General features: G+C 45.5%; 1 protein-coding gene across 4 annotated transcripts in view; it reads right to left on the bottom strand.

Annotated features, from left to right (window-relative positions):
* The window catches only part of FGFR3 (fibroblast growth factor receptor 3), a 56,741-nt gene that overhangs the window by 20,683 nt on the left and 23,517 nt on the right, over window positions 1-12,541 (bottom strand). For all 4 annotated transcript variants that reach the window (XM_065660940.1, XM_065660933.1, XM_065660930.1 and 1 more), the window contains exons 4-5: window positions 9,635-9,688; window positions 3,602-3,771 (exon numbers count right to left, since the gene is read on the bottom strand). In XM_065660940.1, coding sequence (XP_065517012.1) covers window positions 3,602-3,771; window positions 9,635-9,688 — 224 coding nt within the window. The remainder of the gene's footprint in view (window positions 1-3,601; window positions 3,772-9,634; window positions 9,689-12,541) is intronic.

Genomic DNA, 12,541 nt, shown 5'->3' on the forward strand with positions numbered 1-12,541 from the left:
TCCAGGATTTTACAAAGAGAATGTTTAAAAGTCGCAGAACTAGCGTGAGGCGTCCCTGCCCATGGCAGGGGGGTTGGAACTAGATGATCTTAAGGTCCTTTTGAACCCAAACCATTCTGTGATTCTATGAGTAGACAGCTTAGTTGCAAGATAGGCAAGCAGAAGTCATTTTAACAAAGCTCTATAAATCTCTGCTTCCCTGAGAACAGCTCTGCTCAGCACCCAACTTTTCAGAGACCGCTGAATACAGCATTTAATTTCAGGTTATAGGAAATAGGAGTCTGTGGCAAAGTCTGTACAGAAACCTTGGTTATTGCAGATGTCTGGTCAGGTCTGACTGCACCCTTTGCCCACCCAGGACAGCACAGATGGAGCTCAATGCAGAACCAACATTCCACTTTTTGTAATGCAATGTGCCACTTGGTGCCATTGCAGAGCATGGCAGTTACAGGGTAAAAGGTGCTCTGAGAACAGAGAACATGGACCCTTAGTTCACAGCTGAACATACCAGACTGTCAAGGAAGTTTCAATGCAAATTTGTGGCTGCTCTGTGGCTTATTTCCGTACTGCCTTGTCTCATAGTTGTGCCTAAAAGACTTTTTCTAACCCACTTTTCAGCATTGCAAAGCACTTGCGTCTGGAACCCCTAGGAGCTACTCTAAAGAACTGGAGCTCCAGGTACATGGATGACTCCATAGTCTGACCTGTATTATAAAATCAGGTCTAAATTAGATGTTTTACTTAGGATGCATTTTCAAAGATGCTTTTATAACACATTCAAAGCCCTTCTCATTGCCAGGTTTGTGATGGGGACTTTGAACAGAGAGGAGAACCGGGGTGGGAGCACAGGCCTATGGGGCAGAACCTGTTTGGAAACTCTTACAGAAGCAAGAAGATTATTTTATTTGTTGGTTTGTTCTCGGTTTTTTTTAAGTGTAAGACTGGCATCTAGAGTTAAAGGATAATAAAAAGGGGCATTCGCAAGTTAGGACAGTCACCACACTAGACAGAACATTAAAAACATGAAGTGACTTGGTGCAGGCATTAATCAATTGGGTGAGATACTGGAAACCCCTCTGGTTTATTTGGTGTTGTCATTCTTGGCTCCTGTGAAACTCATGCTTGCAGACACACTTGGAACCTCAGCCTGTGTTTGCCAGACTGGTATGCAAGTCAGTGCAATGGTCTGGGGAATGGATAATCCTCTATCTCCCCTCCCCCTCAATCTTCCCTTCTAGGGTCATTTAACACACACAGGCTTACGATATTAGAGATTCCAACAAGGATTTAACCATTAATGCTCTTTGGGAAATTTCATATGATAAGTCATATGAATTTCTTGTCCTCATCAGTTAAGGATGAACTGTAACAGAACTAGGTTAGCCTGCACTTTCTGTTTTCAACACTCGCCCTTCTCTCTTGCCGGCTTTACATCAGGCAGTCACACAGATCTAAATCCAGTTTGCAAGAGGCAGAAGTGGAAGCTTTCATCTGGTGACCACAGACCTTTCACAATCAACACTGAAACCCTTCCACACACTGCAAACAAATGAGAGCAATCTCAGCTCAAGGATTTCTGGGTTAAGACCAGGTCTCAAGATGAAGTAAGCCAACCAAACTCTGCCAGATCTGGAGCCTGCCCATTCTTTTCAAGCTGCCTAATCTTGTTATGAAGATAAGGTGTAACGGGGAATTTAAATCTTAAATGCATGAGATACTGAGCAGGTTTTCAATTTCTTTTTCTGGTTCAAATCTCAGCTGATATCTATCAGTATATTTATACTGGATGAGCTTTACATTAGAATACTTACACCTAACCCCAGCTCAAGAGTGAAAACAAGCAAATAAGGGAAGGAAATTTACAGAGAGAGAAAGATGTCTTTATATTAAGAAAAGGACAAAGAACTACACCTAGACAGATAGAGAGCTTAAGCCAATCTTTCTGTAATTGGCCTGACATTGCCTTCAATAGCTCTTTTAAGCATTGGCTTGTTGCTGAAGGTGCCCCTAGAGAAACAAAGCACAGAGATGCCAAAGACTCACTACTGTGTTGCAGAGGATGAAATGTGTCAATTTAAACGCAACGATAGATTAAAACCACTGGGAAGTGGGATGGGGAATTGCTTTCAGCTTTAGATTTGATTCTGCAAGCATAATTTAGTGCAGCTGATGTTACATGGTTTTGTAAAAAGCCATTTGATCGGCGCACGCAAGCCTGAAAACACTTCATGATGATCCTTACCGGCTGCAATTAGTAAAAGATGCCTGTGCTTTGTGAATGCTATCTGCTGAAAAGCCGTTTACCCACAGGAGTTGCTGCCCCACTTCTTTTCCTTCCTTAACTTTCCAGAAGATCCAAACCTGAGCGTGTCCTCAGCCTCATCCAGGCTGGAACAGGGAAAGGACTGAGGAGGGAGCTTCAAGGCTTCACTGAAGAAATCACAAAAGGCTCTTTCAGGAACGGGTCTGAGCTAACAGGAAAGAAACAGCCCAAAACTGTGGGGAAGGAAGACTTTTTGAATCCTGTTCTGGTTTCTGGAGCCCGGCACACTTTGCATGCCTAGCTGCCCTTCAAAATGCTACAGATGTGGTAGGCATCAGCACACAGCTATTCAGAGTACCGATGAAGGTGCCTTGCTAAAAATCACCTTCTTTCCTTACTAGTAGCCCAGGGATATGCCAGGGCTGGCTGAGTGCAGGCAAAAGTCACTGCCCAGGAGTCCTTCTTTCTGTACTGATTTTTGTTACAATCAGCTGTTGCCAGCTTTATTCTTCCCAAATAAAGCCATAAAGGAGCCTGACTGTGACCTCAAGGGACAAAGTAATAACAACAAAAACAAAATCAAAGAACTGATTTTCCTGTTAAAATCCTGCCACAATTCCTCATATACAGTAGCACAGAAACTTCTGGCTAAGCAAATCATTTGAGTGCTGCGGGGTTTTGTATCCTTTAGCTGTATGTATAAACATGAGCCAGAGCATCTTCCAGAACATCTCCTGGTAGAAAGCATGGAGGGAGAAAAAAGCAGCCAAGGAGCAGATGCTATTACTCTGGCTACAAGGGATTCCAACACTTGACCAAGGGTCAGTGATTTATACCACAAGAATGTTAATGACCACCAGCACGATGGCCCGGCTCTTCGGTGAGGTCCTCCTGCACCTTCAAAGGATGCCGTGTCAGTTTTCGTCGAAAGCCTGGAAAGCCGGGAGCAGCTATGTCTCAACGCACTGGGCTGATCTCCAGAAGTTAGGACAGAAGTTTGTGCTCCTGCTTTCTCATCATTGCTCACAATGCAAGCACAACCCCAGCCTCTTTTTTACCTGTTCACTGAACAATCACTGCAGACAAACCCAGAGGGAATTAGCCTTCAATCCCAAAGGACAGCAGCCCTTTTTAACCCTTTGTGTTGAGCAATTGCTAAGGCTGCAAGGAACAGCAGCCCTTTTTAACCTTTTGTGTTGAGCAATTGCTAAGGCTGCAAGGAACGCCCCCACTCCATCCCCACAGGTGTTCTCATATGTGCCAACATTAATTCCTGTGAAATACAATTTTCTGCTGGTAGGAAACTGCTGATGAAAGAGATCCAAGCCAAGGCCTTACCTTGATGCCCCCAATCCTATGCTCTCCTTTGAATTCCTTGCCATTTTTCAGCCAGTAGATGGAAGGGGTTGGGTTTCCACCCGCCGGACATCGGAAGCGAACGGTGTTGGCGGCGGGAACTGCCAGCAGCTTCTTCTCCATCTTATCTGGCCGGGTCCAGAAGGGGACACCTGAGGAAGGAAAAACCAAGCTGAACAGGCCCGTTTCTGCCACAGAGGATATCAGCTGGTGAGCAGATGCATTTGAGGAGGCTTTGGCATGTGCGGAGTGACAGTTAAATTGCTACCTGCTGCAGTTAAGATAAATGACACAGAAATGCTTTCCAGCTAAATGACTCTCATAGACGTAGACAGGGTGTTTGCATTTTAGGTTTGTGATGAAAGGTTCATGACCAGGTTTTTGTCTTGGTAATGCCAGTGCAAATCTAGAGTGGCTGCTTTTAAATCAACAGGTAGAATTATCCCAGATCAGGGTGAGGGTTTAGCCTTGGTGTTTAAAACGATACAGATGTACCTTTGGGGACAGCGGTAGCCAAGAAGCACGAACAGCAGAAAGATGTTGGAACTGCAAAAACACATTGATGGGCCAGGAAGGGAGCAGGGAAAAAGCGTTAGCTGAGCGCACTGGAAAACTCTGCTTCTCAATGAGCACAAACGTAGCCTCCTTAAGGGAAGGAAAGAAGAAAACCAGCCAGTGCCAAACTGGTTTATCATGTTTATGTTCTATAAGTACAAGTGATTTTAGTTTTAAAGATTCATGTTACCCTTGAACAGGGATAAGTTGCTCTAAAACACCAGTGTTAGCATGAGATACTTTTTATAATCTGCCTCAAGAACAGTGATGTTTCTTGGCTACCTTACAAACATTACATATTCACTCCAAATTAAGGCAGCAGCAAACTCATTATACTGGGAAGAAAGAAAGAGAAAGTTTTTTCAACAGCCTCCCAAGCTTTCATTTCTGCTTAAGGAAACACTGCAGAGCTGCATGTGGGGCGCTTCCCCTCTCACACAGAAGGCCACATCCAGCCCCCCCACCTCTGCGCTCCACACCAAGGCCAAAGGGAGATGGGGGCAAACAGCATTTGGGCTGCAAAACAGCAAAGAGGAAGCCAAGGATCGTAACTGGCTATCTCCTCCGGATGGGAAGGAAGCACCCACAAACACAAGAGTACCCAAACCCACCAGTCAGAGATACCTGTGTGCTTCTGGCCAAGACAAACTAAAGGTGCTGGTCCTTCAGTGGCTGCTATGGAAAACATAATGGCCACCAAAGCTGCTGGGAAAGCATCGGTGCCAGCTTCTCCTGCAGTGGTGACGATGCTCAGGAGATGCTCATTACCCAGCATCACAGACCCACCTCAGTGTTACTCTGAAGCCTCTGCAACCCCCTCCCCTTTGAGGACAGGGATGTACAAAGTTCTCCTTCTTCCTTCTTGCTGAATCCCTCTGAGACGCACCTGAGCTGTTCTCTTTCTCCAACACTACCTGATTAACTTAGCCCCAATGTGTTTGGCTCCACAAGACCCATCCTTTTGCCATTCCAGGTAAGTCAGTGATGACCCCACTTTGGTCTAAGTACCCTGTGTCCCCCATGCAGGCTCCTGCTGCATTTCAGCTCCAAGGATTTTGCAGGCAAGGTCACAAAGCTCAGTCAAAACAATCCATGAACCCATTGATTTTTAGCACCTCCACATGGCCCTGTCTTCCCATGGCTCCTTGTAAAGCCCACCTATCCATGAGGAATGTCAAGAGGCCCTCCATTTGCTGGAGATGGCCCTGCTGGGAACACTGTTCTCATATCTCATCTCTTTCACACCTCCTCTTGCCAGGGTGGCACTGAAACAGGAGTATGGCTGGCACAAACAAATCAGAAAGAGGAATCCCTGCAATTCCCATGCTGCTGCAAAATCCCTCCACAAACTTTGCTGTGAACACACAGCACATCCTGGAGGGCCCTCAAATGCTACACGGTAATGTGGGCTAGATAAAGCTGGACATCATGTTGCCATCTACCTTCCAACATCTGAGCTCAAAATGTCAATAGAACTGCACAAAAATGGGGAACATTCCAAAAAATGATAGAAGAGTGGGTGCAGGCCATGAAGGAAGAGCAGGTCTTGATGGTAAAGGAAGATGCTGCTGTCACACACATTAGGAAAAGGAGCAAGAGACCAAGAAAAAGAAAAGAAACCAAGCAAAGGCTGGTTGAAAGCCCAGGCAGCAGCAGGGGGCTGAATCTGGAGGAGGTGGGTGGTTGGGAGGTTGGGAAGCCTGAAGGGGAGGGAGCTGCAGAAACCATGTTGGGAGACATCTGGTCCTAGGTTTCTGAAGCATGGGCTATTACCTAGCCCAACACTTCCTTTTGGCAACGCACCCTGATTTCCCGGAGACTTTACAGGAGGTTAACGGGGCTAAACAGGATAGAGTTCAGGGAAAGGCCAGGCACGGATGGAAAAGTCCCTCTTCTCTGCTGCTAAGGGCAGCCAAATAACCTGCTGTTTGTTGTTTGATTAACATATCTGCCTACAATAAATCCCATTTTATGGTGTCAGTGACACTCACCCGGGCATGGGGATGTAACTAGAGCACACAGCCGCCCCACCAGGACTGTGCTCCTCCTTGTGCTGTGCTTTTGGGGACTCTTCAGCTTTCCACACTGGTTGCGTGTGCTGCAGGGTAAGGTTTCACTACGTTTTCTCACTCAAAAGATGAGCTTGAATCTCACAGGAGTCCCATCAACCCACTGGCTGCAAATGTTGTCACTGAAGCCAAGAGGGATTTTGCCATCAGGCATCAGAGAGGAGCAGGAAAGTTTCCAGCTGGGGATATTCTCCATATGGAGCAAAGGCAGGATGTGCTCCTCCCTCCTGCAATTAGACACTGCTTCTTCCCCAAGTGCCTTCCCTTCATTTGGGTGCTCTTCAATGCAACTCAGGGCTTGCCAGAGCTGGGCACCCCTGGATTGATGTGCCAAGCTTCAAACAATCAGAGCATCACTCAAGTCAAACTGGAACTGGAAGAAAGTGTCTGTGCATTGAAAACAGTGCCTTTGTTCTCACTTGCAGGAGCAGCGAACAAAACATCACTGCTTTCGGTTTGCTGTGCCCCCAGAGTCCTTTCATCACCACTTTTTAGGGGGGTGAAAATGTTGCTAACTCTTCTTTTCAAGGAACGCTTGCAAAGCTCCAGAGAGTTTCGGCAGCGAGAAAGGAGGAAGGATGAAAGACAGGAAAGATTTCTAGACCCACTCTCTCTAAATTAATTACAAGCAGTGATTTTGCATGTGCAGGTGTGAAAAGAAAAGGGACCTGAAAAACATTATCACCGGCTCTTTCCCATCATCAAACACCAAACCCGACACAGGCCGTTTGGTTTGGTAAAGACACTGGCCACCCATCCGACTGGAACGGCCAATTAAAAAAAAATGAGAGGGATACTTGGAATAATTAATACAGCCGAGCACTCATTTAGCAATTAGGAGCTGCCACAAAATTCTGTGGCAGACAGAATCAACCCTAATTGTGTAATTTCCCCAGCTGACGCCTCCGAGTACACAGCCAGATTTAATTGGAGATTATAGGGGCTCTTTGAAGGTGCTGGGGCTACGCAGCGGGGGCTCCAAACAAACAAGATACAGGCGGGTAGGGAGCACTGGGGCAGAAGAGCAGTGTGTGAAAAGGGTGTTTTGTTTTTGTTTCAAGGCCAGGAAATACAGCTGTAGAGAACAGAGGTATTGGAAAGCCTCTTTCTGCAAAGGCGGAGTGTGGTTTGTGACAAGGCTGCAACAAACGGGCCAATGGTTTGAAGCTGCTCAAGTTCCTCTTTCTTCTTTTCTGCTGCCCACCCCTAAGCGATGACCTGTTTCTACGCTGCCCTTCAGAGAGGATGCTTGAAGGAGGGTGAGCAGAGCAGGGCACTCCACGTGGAGGGCCTATGTGCTCTCCAAGAGGTTTTGCACCAAATATTGATTTCTTTTAGGACAGATTTCCTCTCATTCTCTTGCTCTGCTATTTCCAGCTCAAGTTAATCAACACTTTTAGGTCAAGCCCCCCGATTAACAAGATTAGCTTTAAAATCATGGTGCTATTGGAATCAGCTCTCCAAGCTCTTCTCTATAGATACGAGGATAAGAAACTCGCTTGAACAACACAATTAAAGCAGAAAATTAACTTATCACAAGAGAGACAAAGGTTTTATTCAGTGACATGCAATAAGGCAAAAGGCAGTGAGCCAGTCCTGGATGGATTAGCCCCCCCCCCCCCCCCCCCCCCCAAATAGGAACAACTATTGGTTACAGTTTTCTTTTGCATGAAAGCATGTTTATTGCCTTCACTCCCCTAACTACTGACCATGGCTATGTCTGATGGCCAAGCAGAGGCCCATACACCCCATTATTAGGGTATCTTTTTGCCACAAGAGATGGAGGACACAGATCTTTGGGCTGTCCATATGACATGGCACTGGCTATACCCATGTACCCAGGATGGTCCTGCAGCCCCTGTGGACTGTCCCACAGTGGTGGTGCCAGGGTTAATAACACAGCTCCCCAGACTCAAGAGAAGAAGTTTAAGTGGAGGGTCTGACGTCAAACAAAGCAACATAAAGCACGTCCATGTCATGACATGCCATGAGGCTTCACCATGCTGGCACATTAAGCTGATGAACCGTTTTTAAAGCAGAAGAGAATCCAATTTTTTATAAGAAGACCTTTAAGCAAAGACAAGCCGTTACCTTCAGGTCTAAAAAAAGAGGCAGCCTCGAAGTCAAGAAGACCCAGAATACAGGCTATAAATACATGTGGTGAAATGTGTGTTTTCTTATTCAGTGGAGAAAACCATGTCTCTCTGTACCGTAAACCAGCTGATGGTTTTTGATATCTGTTGCTAAGAGATAGAGTTTGCTACAAACCACATAATAAAAAGTACAGAACAATTAATTGTGCTCATCAGAACCTGTTCTGCAGCAGGAACAAATCCTGCGGGACCAAACCTGACCCTCCCTATGCCTCTACCAGGCTTCAGAAGGCATCAGGAGCACTGAGCACCTCTGCAATGGTGCCCGTCATCCTGCAGAATCCAGCCCTTAATTAGAAGCCATCAGAAAACCACTAACTGCTGCCAATGGGTCACCTGGCACCGTAACTCACCACTGCTGTCCACGTACTGGACAACACAGCTATGTGCTATGAATTTATTACAGTAGGAGACCTGTTTTAAAGAGTCCTGCATGTCCAATGCTATGGGCAGCAGAAACTTTCCAGTCATGTTGAACTTCTGCCAATGTACATAGCTGATCGGGAGTTCAAATGCAAGACATTTATTTATTGAAAACACATACACACAGGCAGTTCACTTTGCAGAAATATAAAGAGCATAATAAAACACCACACTAACGCCTCTGAAGCATGTAATGATCCTGATTAATGCTATTGCACTTAAAGAAACAAGCACTGGGACTGAAAGAGATTCAGAGTAAAAGCACTTAGAGGCTCCGTCCTGGGGCTCCCTTTCCTATGTGAGTGAAAGAAAAAGGCAGTAAAGTCAAAGGGGTTGCTCCTGCCTACAGCATCCGTTAATCTGGCTCTTGGATAGTGTAAATTTTATGCTCTTACTCCAGCCAAGATGCTGGTAAGGACCAGAATCAAACCAGCTAAAAATGAAGCAGGTGAAGGTTTGCAATGGTGTAAAACTGGTGTAAAGTCAGTAAAGATAAAAAAGGCAAGCGGGTTTGTCTGGATTCACATTCAAGGAGAATTCATAAAGTCACCTGCTCATCGAGGCAGATTAGCAGAATCGGGTCTCAAAACAAATCACACTACTGTTGCTGTTGGATGTTATAGCAGCAGTTCCACTCTGGCTGCTATTTCTAACTTTTTAGATAAGCATCATCATGGTACCATCCTACAGTCACTGATTTCAACACAGAGAAAAGAGCGTCTGTCTGACCAGGTGAACATCTGGATGAGCCGCTCCACTTGGGAGCCATGTTGCCTTGAAAGAAAAGGCCTCTGTACGCCAGAAAAACAAATTACCTGTATCTTCTGACTCGTCATCATCATCTTCATCATCACCCGATGAAGGGGAATCTAGGAAGAGAAAGAGAAAGAAATGAAGCAGAAAGAGGATGGCATGCAGGGACACCATGCTCGACAAAGCTGTTGGTGCCATGGTGGGCTCCAGCGAGGGAGGACATTCCAGTGATGGGTCAGCCTTCTTTGCAGCTCCACCAGCCTGTCCCTCCCGTGCTGCTGGGAGGGTCAACTGGCCAGGAGCTTTCTGAACTGGGAGAGAGGTGTCATGAGTTTGCCAGTGTTCTGCCACCAGAGACCAGGGTCCAATGCCAAACACTTCTCCCTGTGTCAAGTGCTCTTCTCATAAATACAAAAACAATTCCAAGAGGGGAAGTCTCTTTCTGCAGAACAAGCTCTCCCCCACTTTTTTTTCCCCTCAAGTATTCACTCTGAGGACATTTTATTGCACCAAGTCTCAAAATGACAGGTCAGCATACCTAATTCACTTTCCCTGCATTTTTCTTTTACCTCAATACACCCCTGCCATGTCTCCCTTTATTAACTCCTTGCTCAACCATTCAGACTAAAGCTTTTAAAACCTCCCCTTGCAACCAAACCTTTCTCGATCGACGTTTTGACGGCTGCTCCATGAACAGTTCCCTCCCGTTATATTCCTCCTACAAAGGCACCTCAAGGCAGCAGCTGATTACAGGTTAACATCTGTATCTCTCCAAAACATCCTGATCTGTTTCTCTGAATGTGGTCTAACATCTCACCTTCTCCAAGCTGTCTACAATGAAGCCTCAGTTCCTATTCCCCCCCAAACAGATGACTACTGTAAATGTAAATCCAAATCCCATTATCAAATAGCAGCTTAGTGTTTGATTTAGTTTACACGATTCAGTACAATTCAGTGTCTGGAAGATTTAGCACCACTGACTTCATATAATCTCTAGGAATGTCTTTTTTAAATAAAGGCAAAATGCTAGCAATCCAGCAGCCTTTACATGCTGCGACAGTGGTGAAAGAACTTGGCCTTAAACACCAGAAAACAGGAAACTCTGAGTCTTCAACATGTGGCCAGAAATGCACTACTCCAGACCACGCCAGGCAGAACCTCCTTCATTTCAAGCTGCAGTTGAGTTTTCTGCTGTTCTCTGACCAGCTCAGTGGAGGTAAAAACAAGAGGAGAGGAAGGTGGAAAGGGGGAAGACAGAGAGAAAAACCAAAAGGTAAGGGAAAGGTAACAACAAATGCTATTTCTCTGCAGAAGCTGAAAGGACTTTCCAGACATACCCACCATCTACAGGAGGAAGTAACACAGGAGCCATCTCTATAGGCTGTAGAGGTGCATCGGGCTTTGCACCTTCTCCTTGGCAAAGTCTCAAGGAAGACTTGCAGCACGTACCTAACTGCAAACCCCCAGCTGAGGTCCTGCTGGCAGCAGAACCAGGGAAATGCCACGGGGCTTGCTGACAGTGAAGTGGATGTTTAGGAGTTTTGGCTGAACCAGCAGGTTTACTCAAGTCCCGGCGAAGGCAGAAACCCAGCCAAATCCCCACCAGCATCGGCAGAGAAACCAGCACATTCTCAGCCCTGCACTCTCAGATTTGGTTATCCATATATTAACATGGGATTATTTTTTACTTCTGCTTTTCAATGAACCAATCATGACCAGTTCAATCAATCGTGACCAATTTTTAAACCAGTTCAAATACATTTCCACAAGGCTGATGGAAGAGACTTTGACCCTGTTCACGTTTCAGGTGAGAGGTGCAGTTTAGGATTTAAGACCAAATATCCCATGTTTAGAGCTCCTGTCCTGTTCGGGTTACTAAAACATCACCTTTTTCAGAAGGTGACTGAAAATTTCTAAGCTATTCATCAATCATTTACTAAAATAGTAAACCTATTGTCAGACATTGACAAGCATTGGCATCAACAAGTGCTGCTAGATGCTATTCTCAGAAGACTTTTAATTATGAATGGAAAAAGGCTTCATTTTTTTAGTCAGCTGTTTTGAATAGCTCAATCTTGGATATTTTGAAAGCTTTCTCTGCTGGTACCAGCCTGCGGGTCATGCTCCTCACAGGCGTGCTGCTCAGCCACTAAATCCAAAGGCTGTTCTGTACATGAAATGGTTGCAGAAATGGAGCTTCTGCCAACAGGGCTGGAGATCAGTTTGTGCATGCAGCCTCTATTTATGATCCTCTTCAAGTGCTCAGGTTTTAAGAGGACAGTACGTTTCTTTCTGTAAGCTAGCAAAACACGCAAGCCCGTGTCTGTCAAGGGAGGCATTTTAAAGAGATCAAGCCCTGCTACTAATCAGCCTGGTTTTCAACCCTAAAATGTGAGCTTCAACATCTCGTTGCTCTACCTTCAGCATCAAGCATATCACTGTACACACTGAGTGTCGCTGTGGAAGAGGCAATTTGTTGCAGACTCAAAGCTCAGAGCTCCACATAGGAAAATCCTGATCTGCTCCTAGAATCTGGAAGCACATCTCAAAATGGGACTTACGTGTGTACCAGCTAATTCTGAATACACCCAGCCTAGTTTTGCTCACATAAGAATACACATCAGAGCAATTCCAGATTGTTAGTACAGATTTAAACCAGTTTAATGCAGAGAACAACTCCAGCCCCAAACATCAGATACTCACATAAACACCCAACCAGATACCTGAGCTAATCGCTGGCGTTACCTTTGAGAATCGGGAACACAAACCACAAACCTCTGATAACAATCTCATCTCCTCAGTGCAATCAATACTAATTATGAAGAAATACCTGCACATGCGAGAGGCGCCACTATTGCCACATAAAGCAGGGCTTCAAAGTTTAAAACAAGTGCTGCTGACAGCTAAAACGGAGACTCCCACATTACCAGCACTTTGGTGGTAATGACAGTGGGCTAATAGAATCAAAG

The sequence above is a fragment of the Lathamus discolor genome, chromosome 1, assembly GCF_037157495.1.
Source record: "Lathamus discolor isolate bLatDis1 chromosome 1, bLatDis1.hap1, whole genome shotgun sequence".
Lineage (NCBI taxonomy): Eukaryota > Metazoa > Chordata > Aves > Psittaciformes > Psittacidae > Lathamus > Lathamus discolor.